The following is an 11410-nucleotide window of genomic DNA, read 5'->3' as shown; positions in this document are numbered from 1 at the left end:
ACCTTTCTCACTAGGCCCTCTATGGCTGCCACACCGCAGCTAAAAAAGGTTGTTGGTCTTTGATCCACATGCACTGTGAATGCATAGTTTTTGCCTTTGTAAGTTGTTTCTGTGGTGAACTGGCCCAATGCAGTCCAAAATACCTCCAGGGCTAGTCAGAGCTGTGTCAGAGTCCAGCTCCTGAGGCAATTTTAAAGTCAATAGACTTTCCATGAATAGTCATTTTCACTCTCCAGATAGGTTCTGTTTCATCACAAGTGATGGATCCCAGAAACAATTGCTCATGGTTGTCTGTAATATGAATCAACTCCCTGACTGCTTTGGTGCAGCTAACAGCTGTAAAATGTCCATATTTCATACATGTATTACAGCAGTGGTTCTCAAACTTTTGTACTGGTGACCCCTTTCACATAGCAAGCCTATGCATGTGAGACCCCAGCCCCCCAATAAATGAAAAACACTTTTTTATATATTTAACACCATTATAAATGCTGGAGGCAAAGCGGAGCTTGGGGTGGAGGCTGACAGTTCATGACCCCTCAGGTATAACCTCGTGACCCGCTGAGGGGTCCAGACCCCCAGTTTGAGAACCCCTGTATTACACCATGTGCCTCTGGCTGGATATGTATAAACTCTTTGGATCTGACTTTTTCCACACCTTATGCACCTTAGAGTGGAATTTGTCCCTCTTAGACTATGGTGCAGCTGCGCTGCTGTAGAGCTTTAGTCAATGGGAGAGAGCTCTTCTACCGACTTAATTACTTCAGCCCCCACGAGTGGTGATAGCTATGTCGGTGGGAGAAGCTGTCTCACTGACATAGCACTGTCCACACCAGTGCTTAGGTTGGTGTAACATATGTCCCTTGGGGAGGGTGGCTTATTCACACCCCTGAGCAACATAATTTATACCGGTATAAGCTGTAGTGTGTACACAGCTGTCATTAACAGATAAGTAAGAGTTAATAGAACAGAAGTACTTCATGTCTCTTTTGCCTGTAAAGGATTAACAAGTTCAGTGAGCCTGGCTGTCACCTGACCAGAGGACCAATCAGGGACAGGATACTTTCAAATCTTGAGGGAGGGAAGTTTTTGTGTGTGCTGTTAGTTTTTGGTTGTTGTTCTCTCTGGGTTCTGAGAGCGACCAGACGTGCAACCAGGTTTCTCTCCAATCTCTCTGATACAGTCTCTTATATGTCCAGAATAGTAAGTACTAGGTAGTTAAGGCGAGTTAGGTTTATGTTTGTTTTCTTTATTTGCAAATGTGTATTTGGCTGGAAGGAGTTCAAATTTGTATTTTGCTGAAAGGATTTTAATTTGTACTTGTATACTTAGGCTGGGAGGGTATTCCCAGTGTCTATAGCTGAAAGACCCTGTAACATATTCCATCTTAAATTTACAAAGATAATTTTTACTGTTTTTTCTTTCTTTAATTAAAAGCCTTTCTTGTTTAAGAACCTGATTGTTTTTTTATTCTGGTGAGACCCCAGGGGACTGGGTCTGGATCCACCAGGGAATTGGTGGGGAGAAAGGAGGAGAGAGAGGTTAATTTTCTCTCTCTGTGTTAGGATTACTTTCTCTCTCAGGGAGAGTCTGGGAGGGGGAGAGAGAAGGAGGGGGAAAGGTGGATTTTCCTCTCTGTTTTAAGATTCAAGGAGTTTGAATCACAGTGATCTTCCAGGGTAACCCAGGGAGGGGAAGCCTGGGAGAGGCAACGGTGAGGGAAAGGGCTTACTTTCCTTGTGTTAAGATCCAGAGGGACTGGGTCTTGGCGGTCCCCGGGCAAGGTTTTGGGGGGACCAGAGTGTACCAGGCACTGAAATTCCTGGTTGGTGGCAGCGCTACAAGTATTAAGCTGGTAATTGAACTTAAAGGAATTCATGCTGGTACCCCATCTTTTGAACGCTAAGGTTCAGAGTGGGGAATTATACCATGGCAACAGCCCTAGCTTGGGAGTTTTCTCTCCTCGCCTCAGGAGTTTTATGATACTAACTTTAAATGTCCAAGTGTCTGTTTACACTTTCTAAGCTAGTTTCAGGTTTTTCAGGTATGTCAAGTTGCTCTAGGTTTTGCTGTTTCACCAGTTCAGACTGTTTTGCAATTTGAATAGCTGGTGTAGGGTTAGATCTATTTTTAATTGGAGCTGCTCTAAAGGTTTTTGCCTGTTAACCCAATAGTGAGCCTGCCTCTAATATTTTCATGTTTTGCGTTCCCAAAATCACAGTTTTCAGTTACTGTATTGCAGAGCTCTTATAAATGATTCAACATTTTCCCCTGGTTCTGAATTCTCTGATGGAAACATGCTCTTTCTTAAACCAAATTTTAAAAGGATTTAAAGATATGCTCTGCTTGCTTTTGTATAGCATAAAATATAGATGATACCTGTACATCTCTAGTTTCTTTGTGCAGCTTGGTAGAAATGCAAAATCTTGCAAAATATTGTTTCCAGTCTATCCATTCTTAATGTTTGTCAAAGTTGAAGTTATCTGGGGGCATTGAAGAGTGGCATGCTGATGAGATCCTACAACCTTCGTTGCTTTGTCCCTTCTGTTTGCAACCTTTGTTGTTGTTTTCCTTCCGTTTCGGTTCTCAGTTTACTTCTGACACCGTGTCATGTTTTTCTGTACCAGATATGGACTGGTCACAGAGCTTGTTTATACACACCGGATGTGTTCATCATGAGATCCTTTAATGGTCTTGCAGGTATGCCTAAGATTCGCTTTAAATCAGGCAGTGCCCCCTGCCAGTGTACTGGCAGAACAGTACAATATAGTTTAGCATTCCATTCCATTATCCTGTTTTAAAACCTTCCTTAAAACTCTATTCTGCTGTGAGTCCTACAGAAAACTTGGCAATGGCTAGGCTGCTGGTGTGCTGAGACTACAGCCTATCATGCTGACCGATATTGTCTCATTGTTTCCTTGTACTCCCGTCTGTCCATCTGTATCCACCTGTTGTACACTCCTGTCTGTCTCCATCTTGTAGTCTCTTGAACTAGATAAATTCATAGAGAATAGGTCCATCAATGGCTATTAGCTACAATGATCAAGGATGCAACCCCGTGCTCTGGGCGTCCTAAGCCTCCAACTGCCAGAAGGTGGGAGTGGATTACAGGGCATGGATCACTCTGTAATTGCCCTATTCTGTTCATTCGCTCTGAAGTATCTGGCATTGGCCACTGTCAGCAGACAGGATACTGGCCAAATGGACCATTGAGCTGACCCAGTATGGCTGTTCTTATATTCTTGTTTTACACTGAGGTTGTCAGCTCTCTGGAGCAGGAACTGTCTCTTAGGGCTTGGCTACACTGGAGAGTTGCAGCGCTGGTGGTGGGTTTACAGCACTGCAACTTAGTAACCATCCACACCTGCAAGGCACATCCAGCGCTGCAACTCCCTGGCTGCAGCGCTGGCTGTACACCTGGTCTGCTTGGGGTATAACGATTGCAGCATTGGTGATGCAGCACTGCTCGTCAAGTGTGGCCACCAAAAGCGCTGTTATTGGCCTCCAGAGTATTCGGAGGTATCCCAGAATGCCTGCTCAGCCACTCTGCTCATCAGTTCGAACTCTACTGCCCTGGCCTCAGGTGACCCGCCCTTTAAATGCCCCGGGGAATTTTAAAAATCCCCTTCTTGTTTGCTCAGCCAGGTGTGGAGTGCTTATCTAAAAAAGAAACACAGCACTTGTTTGCCCAAGCAGAGGCAGGCAGGGAATGTCTACAACTGCTAGTGTTTGCTTGAGGAGAGAAACAGGGGGAGGGAGTCCATCGGAGAAGCTACTTATCTGGTCTGAAGCCTTTTTGCATTTAAGAGTGATTGAGAGAGGGGTGGGAGAAATGGCCGGAATTTGCAAGGCAGGGAGCTGTCACAGTGTCTGCTCCAAAAATCCACTCTCGCTCTCTCTCTCTCTCTCCCCCACGCTTCCTGTCACACTCTACCCCACTCCTCTCTTTTGAAAAGCACGTTGCAGCCACTTGAACGCTGGGATAGCTGCCCATAATGCACCACTCCCAACAGCGCTGCAAATGCTGCAAATGTGGCCACACTGCAGTGCTGGTAGCTGTCAGTGTGGCCACACTCCAGCGCTTTCCCTACACAGCTGTATGAAGATAGCTGTAACTCCCAGCGCTGCACACCTGCAAGTGTAGCCAAGCCCTTAGTTCTGAGTTTTTACAGTGCCTAGCACAGGTCCTGGTCCATGATTGGACCTCCTTGGTGCTACAATACTACTACTAATAATAATAATTAATAATTAATAGGCAGAGATGCCTTAGCCTTGATTCAGCAGGACTGTGGTGTAACTGGGTGCACAGCTATATCATTAGCTTCTGGGAGTGGTGATGATGTGTGGATGATTTGCAGTGAAGGATTTGTGTGATAGGGACACCTGTCCTGCTGGGAACTGGGCTGAGGCCCAGCAACTGTAATATATTTAACACCCGTTGCCATGGATCGGTGACTCAGCTCAGGCTGCTGTTGAGTGGTGACATATTTCACACCACCCTGACTCTGTGTGGTGACATATTTCACACGGTGCACAGAGAAGTGGTGACATTCAAACTCCCGGTCTCGTTTTCCCCAGCTTTCCCCATATTTTGCACTGTCGCGCTATGAGCCAATGACTTATTTCATGTCATGTGGGCAACATGTGCTGATATATTTCATACTGTGGTGCCACAGATCAGTGACTTATTTACACACCCCTGATGCTGTGTAGTGACATATTTCATACTGTGGCACCATGGGCCAGTGATTTATTTTACACCATGTTGATGCTGCAAGACACATAGTCTGTGTTGCAGGTCTGTGGGCCAGTGACTTATTTCATCCCAGGTGGGCACCATGCCAACAGGATGTTATGACATATTTCGCTCCACATTATCACCAACAGCTCCTCCTCCACCCTAAAACTCCATTGTGTAGGGACAGGGAGGCGGACTAAAGTGTGTGTTCTTGAGAGACAGAGAGAGAGAGAAATAGTTCTCTGATCACATCACCCAGGTTACATAGCGCTACCCTGGTAGGGCTCAGGCACCAGTGGTCAAGGCGGAAAAGTGCCAGACTTCCGGTATGGAGCGGAAGTAGCTGGTGGGGCGTGTCCCACCGTCAGGAGGCAGCTTTCCTCGCTTTTCTCCTTGGCCCTTGAACTGAGGCTGCTAATACAAGTGGTGTGGTTTTGTGGCTGTCTGTCCAGTGGGAGTGGGGCCACTGACTGTCAGATGGAAAACAATTTGACAGTGACCACTGCCAGAGACAGGATACTGGACTAGATGGAGCTTGGATCTGGTCCAGTCTGGCAGTAACTGTATTCCTATATTCAGCCACTCCTGACCTGGGTCATATTTGAAAGCAGAGTGCTAAAGGTGGAATAATCTGAGACACATTTGTTTCTCTCCCTCTGCCTCTCCCCCTTGCTCCTAGAGACAGATTGGCGGTTGTAAACTAAAGGTAAAAGGCATCATTCCCCATTCCTGCTCTTCTGAGCCATCCTTGCTTCACCACTCTATTGTGTTTCTTACATTGGAAACTATCCCTGTTGTATGCAAGCATCTGCAACCAGACAGTGATATCTCCCTTGCTTCTAGCAATGCAGTCTGATCTGCCCTCTTCCTGGAGTAGAGAGAGGCTAAACCCCTCATCCTTGCTTGTTTGTGCTGTTTCTCGCTGGAAGAATTGCATCCTCAAGCACCTCCTGAGCCTAGTCTGCTACTGGCCAATGAGCAAGGAGATGTGCTGTGACCCCTCCAGCCACAGGGCATGTTATGCCTTGGTAACTTTTCCTAACACCTGAAGCCACCTGCCTTGCCAAACTCTTCAGCAACTGTGGCTAGGCTGGGACAGTGAGCTGGGCGGAGTAAGGAGGGTAGCCCCAGCAGCTGAGCCCGGTCTCCTTGGGGCAGGGGATCTGCCTGGCACAAAACGTGGCCCCAACCTCTGTCCTAGTCTTGGAGGGGGATGGACTCTTTCTTGCTGCTTCCTGATCATATGCGGCTTCAGCAGGAATGGAAGGAGACCACCATCAAATGATTGCGCGATGCTCCCGCCGTCACTGGAGCAGCGTTTTTCTCTCCTCCACCCCTTAGTTTTCTGCAAGAGCGATGGTTATCACGTGTCCCAAATATGGCGGCGCCCTAATCGCTTCTACCCCTGGTGGTGGACTTCCGGGGGTGGCCGGAAGTGAGCGCCGCCATCTTGTTTCTGTGGTTTTGGAGAACAGTTGGCTTCCACGGGGAGCTGTGCTGTTTTGTTCCTCCTGGCCCGTCCGCCCTCCTCCGCGGTGAGTCCCGGGCGGGAAGGAGCCAGAGGGCTCATGGTCCCGCCGCAGCTCGCGCGTGCCGGATGGGTGGGCTGGTTTGTGCTCAGTGCGCATGCGGGGACGGTATCATCGGGAAACACGGGGGGCGATACCGCTGAGGTGGGGCGGTACCATTGGGTGACGTTGGGGAGCACGGTGGAGTGAGGGGAGGCAGAGGCCCTTGGCCCTACGGAGACCCCGAGGGGCTTGGTCACAAGGCGAAGCGTTTCCTGCCTGCCCCTCAGGATCACCGTCCCCTGTTCCGAGCCACGCCCCCTTCCCTGCCCAGGGCACCAGGCTCCTCCCCGTAGCCCCGTTCCTGTCCCGCTGGAGGTGGCGCAGCGTGAGACCCTGCCTGCCCTGTCCGTTTCTCTAGCACCCGTCCCAGTGCCGAGCTTTCCCCAGTGGAGGAGGTGCAGATTGTGTGTCTGGGCTGCGTGCTGCCAAAGCTGAGCAGCTACGGTTTCACTACGGGTTTCACTCTAGTTCCTAACCCGCATAGGCCATCCACTTCCATACCCAAGTGTGAAAATAGCCGCAGGATTCCTAGTCCAGCTTTGTTCTGTCCACCCCCTGGAGAGCTTGGTATTAGGGCTATTGAGCAATTAAAAAAATTAATTGTGACTAATTGCACGATTAATCGTTCTGTTAAACAATAGAATACCATTTATTTTAAATATTTTGGATGTTTACTACATTTTAAAATACATTTCAATTATAACACAATGCAAGGTGTACGGTGCTCACTGTATATTTTTACAAATGTTTACACTGTAAAAAAACAAAAAATATATTTTTCAATTCACGTCATATAAGGACTGTGGTGTAATCTCTATCATGAAAGCTGAATTTATAAACATAGAATGATGTAAAAAACTACATTCTAAAACAAAACAGTGTAAAACTTTAGAGACCATAAGTCCAATCAGTCCCACTTCTTTTGTTCAGCCAATCACTCAGACAAACAAGGTTGGTTACAATTTGCAGGAGATAATGCTGCCTGCTTCTTATTTACAGTGTTACCTGAAAGTGAGAACAGGCATTCGTATGGCACTGTTGTAGCTGGCGTTGCAAGATATTTATGTGCCTGATGCGCTAAAGATTCATATGTCCCTTCATGTTTCAACCAACATTGCAGAGGACATGCTTCCATGCTGATGATTGGTTCTGCTTGATAACAGTCTGAAGCAGTGTGGACTGATGCATGTTCATTTCATCATCTGAGTCAGATGCCACCAGCAGAAGGTTGATTTTTGGTGGTTTGGGTTCTGTAGTTTCCGCATCAGAGTGTTCATAGACTATCAGAATGGGAAGGGACCTCAGGAGGTCATCTAATCCAACCCCCTGCTCAAAGCAGGACAAATCTCCAGACAGATGTTTGCCCCCGATTCCTAAATGCCCTCCCCCGGATTGAACTCACAAACTTGGGTTTAGCAAGCCAATGCTCAAACCACTAGTCTGTCCCTGTGCTCTTTAAGACTGCTAAAAGCATGCTCCACACCTCATCCCTCTCAGATTTTGGATGACACTTCAGATTCGTAAACCTTGGGTTGAGTGCTGTAGCTATTTTTCGAACTCTCACTTCCATACCTTCTTTGCATTTTGTCAAATCCAGTGTGCAAGTGTTCTTAAAATGAACATGTGCTGGGTCATCATCCAAGACTGCTATAACATAAAATATATGCAGAATGTAGGTAAAACAGAGCAGGAGATATACACTTTTCCTCCCAGGGAGTACAGTCACAAATTTAATTCATTATTTTTTTTTAAGAGCATGGAAGCATGTCCTCTGGAATGGTGGCCGAAGCATGGAAGGGGCATACCTGGCATGTAAATACCTTGCAATGCCGGCTACAAAAGTGCCATGCGAACGCCTGTTCTCACTTTCAGGTGACATTGTAAATAAGCAGGAAGCATTATCTCCCGTCAATGTAAACAAACTTGTTTTTATTGGCGATGGGCAGAATAAGAAGTCGGACTGAGTGGACTTGTAGGCTCTAAAGTTTTACTCTGTTTTGTTTTAGAGTGCAGTTATGTAACCAAAAGAATTTGCATTTGTAAGTTACGCTTTCACAATAAAGAGATTGCACTTCAGTACTTGTATGAGGTGAATTGAAAAATACTATTCCTTTTATCATTTTTACAGTGCATATATTTGTAACCAAAAATACTATAAAGTGAGCACTGTGCACTTTGTATTCTGTGTTGTAATTGAAATCAATATTGAAAATGTAAAAAAATCCAAAAATATTTAATACATTTAATTTGGTATTCTATTGGTATAAGTGCAATTAATCACAATTAATTTTTTGGCGTTAATTGCATGAGTTAACTGCGATTGACAGCCCTACTTGATATCACTATGATAGCTTGAACGTAAGCCAGAAGTAACTCTTCTCCCCTCTGTCTCTCAGTTGAGTTTGCGTGGGTGATTCCCGAGAGCATTGCAGGCTGGAAGTGCAACCTCCTGCCATGGTGAAGATCTTTGTGGGAGGGGTCTCCCCTTCTGTCACAGTGGATGAACTGAAGAAGCTCTTCGAGCAGTATGGACAGGTGAACGAGTGTGACATCCTGAAGAACTTCGCCTTTGTGCACATGGAGAAGGAGGACGAGGCCCACAAGGCCATCAGCGAGCTGCACAAGCAGGAGTTCTACGGGGCCAACCTGACGGTAGAGTACGCCACCTCCAAGATCCGTAACGCCACCAAGATCTATGTGGGCAATGTCTCCAGCAAGGCCACCACAGCCCAGATCAAGGAGCTCTTTGAGAAGTTTGGCAAGGTGGTGGAGTGTGACATTGTCAAGAACTATGCCTTTGTCCACATGGCCAAGGAGAGGGAAGCCATGGACGCTATCTTGAACCTCAACGACATGCCTCTGGAGGACCAGAAGATCTTTGTAACACTGTCCAAGAGCAACAACTCGCTCAAGACAACCAAGGGGACTTCTGTGCCACCTCCACCACCTGCACTGCCCAGTTACTACTTCCCTAGGGGACGCATCCCTCCACCACCATCTCCTTATACCTCATATGCAACCCGATCTTGGTATGACCGGGAATATTACGACCGCTTTGCTTATGAGCTCTATGACCGGGCGATGACTGCCAGGACAGCATACGAGAGGGCCTTGCCACATGCACCCTCTACCCCCACCGCCTACAGAGAGAGGAGCCCTGTGGGCAGGCGGACGACTGCTGCGGTGGCCCAGTATACTGATCCCTACGCTGCTGCGGCTGCCGCCCAGACATACAGCCAAGTGTACAACCAGACAGGTTATGCAGCAGTGGCGGCTGCAGCCGCAGCAGCAGCTACCTACTCCCAGTACAGCATGGGTGCCACCTACAGTGCAGGGGAGTACTATGAGAAATACAGCAATGGCTATGCCACTCAATATGCCCAGACGTACTAATCTCACTGTGCTCATAGTAGTAAGTGACCAGAGATCTTAGCTTCGGTGGGAGGCTGAGGCATGGAGTGGAGAGTAACTAGCCCTAGAACTCCTTACTGGCACAGTTTTTTATGGGGTAAGGGAGTGCCACTCCTCCCTAAAGTAGCTCTCTGATGCCATCCACAGTGGATGGAGGTTACCATGCCTCCTGAAATAGGCTCATATGAACTAGACAACCTTTTATGTATGTGTTAGCCTAGATTTCCTTTGAAGGTCAAGAAGCTCTGGCGAGAAGTGAGTTTGCCTCCCTCCCTCCCTCCCGTTAAGAAATTAACCTTTGTTTTCCTTCAGTCTTCTCATGCTCCCACTTTCCAAGCTTTGTTAGGATGCATCTTTTCTATACCTTCCTCCCTCATCCCCTTTCCCTCCTGGTTTCCTTTCCTCATGTTCTCTTTTGTTTTGGTTCAATCACTAAGAAAATAATTCCAGTTTGGAAGATGAGTCACCCACCACGACGAACTGGCCCCCTGCAAGCCTGCACTGAAAGCCACGGCAATTCTGCTCATAATTCAGAGCTGATCCTTTCTTGATTCCCCTCCCCTCTCATCAGTTTTAACTGTTGTAACTTGCAGTGCTCCTTTTTTCCCTCTTTTGCTGGCTAATTCCTTGGCGCGGTCTTCCCGTGTTGTGCATGCGGAGCGGAGTTTTGAAATGTGTCTCTCTAGATCCATAGCTAGGACCAGAGGGTATGGGGAGGGGTGCCTTGTTCTTTTTCTGTACCTCAGTATTACAAAAGGAAGTGGATTTTTTTGGTGCATCCAAAGTCCGTCCATGTCACGGCTTTTTTTTCCCTTTTCGTTTTTTACATTGATGATTAAACAGCTTGTACAGAACTTCCCGGCGTCTCGTTGTCAAATCAGCTGCTGCGTCGCTTTAACTGTGCCCAAACCTCTGTGTGGCTCTTCTTTCTCTGCCTCTCTCCTCTGTGCCTAGCGAACGGCAAAACTGACACCCCGATTTCGCTTGACTGTATCGCGCTGCCTGTTCCACCGCAGTTGCCTCGGTTAACGGAGCAACCCTCTTCCCTTCCCGTCTCCCTGTGCCCTCCCCACGGCGAGCGCCTTGTTAGCAACCCCACAGCTGCCCAGGTTTCCCTCCTGCCTTCTGGTTGCAGCATTCCTCTGCTCCAACTCAGCCAGGGCATCTGTAACTCTGACCTGTTGCAAGCCCCTTATCTGCTATTCCTGTTGTTGAGGCCAACTCCCCCCCCCCCCCCTTCCCCCTCATACTCGTTTGTTTAGACCTCACTTGTCAGGTATCTAACATTATAACCCTTTCTTCCCCCCCCCCATTGATTTTTTTTCTCCATACACAGCCCGGTGCTCGGAGGCGTAAGGGGGAAAGGGATCTCGGCTGCAAAGGTGCAGGCAGAGCTGATTCAAGACAGTGCAATGCCTTTAACCACCACCCCGCTGAAGGAAGCGTGAAGCCTCCACTACAAGCTTGAGTGAATATACCACTCCCTTTGTCCCCTGCCTGTGCTTCTTCCTCTTCTGGTGCTCTCAGGTTAGCTATTTGGCAGTCCAGAGGGCACCCTCTGGTGAGAGCGCAAGGCTAGCAGGACTTATGGGTTCTATTCCAGCAACTCCTTTCACCTCCCTGTGCCTTGGTTTCCCCACAGCAGAGATTGCGTTGAAATCTTTGGGTAAGCACTGTACGTGCAAAAAGA

The 11410-nt window shown here is 47.6% G+C and overlaps 1 protein-coding gene across 3 annotated transcripts; it reads left to right on the top strand.

The window, feature by feature from the left end:
• The first annotated feature begins 6008 nt into the window (after window positions 1-6008).
• Window positions 6009-11155, top strand: LOC127054499 (RNA-binding protein 4-like). Of its 3 annotated transcripts, none has more exons than XR_007775269.1 (3): window positions 6009-6273; window positions 8706-9975; window positions 11057-11131. XR_007775269.1 is itself a non-coding variant. In XM_050960722.1 (3 exons), exon 2 carries the CDS (start codon window positions 8764-8766, stop codon window positions 9700-9702), a length of 939 nt encoding a protein of 312 aa, XP_050816679.1. In that variant the 5' UTR covers window positions 6009-6273; window positions 8706-8763; the 3' UTR covers window positions 9703-9721; window positions 11057-11155. The 3 variants fall into 3 exon arrangements, 2 of the variants coding, with proteins under 2 accessions (XP_050816679.1, XP_050816678.1); XM_050960722.1 differs by having other exon boundaries at window positions 8706-9721; window positions 11057-11155; XM_050960721.1 differs by having other exon boundaries at window positions 8706-11149.
• The last annotated feature ends 255 nt before the right edge of the window (window positions 11156-11410 follow it).

The sequence above is a fragment of the Gopherus flavomarginatus genome, chromosome 6 (assembly GCF_025201925.1).
Source record: "Gopherus flavomarginatus isolate rGopFla2 chromosome 6, rGopFla2.mat.asm, whole genome shotgun sequence".
Lineage (NCBI taxonomy): Eukaryota > Metazoa > Chordata > Testudines > Testudinidae > Gopherus > Gopherus flavomarginatus.
This window is presented reverse-complemented; position numbering and strand designations above follow the sequence as displayed.

Bases quoted from the DNA above. Each gene is read 5' to 3' on its own strand.
- LOC127054499 (XM_050960722.1), top strand. From the start codon at position 8,764: ATGGTGAAGATCTTTGTGGGAGGGGTCTCCCCTTCTGTCACAGTGGAT.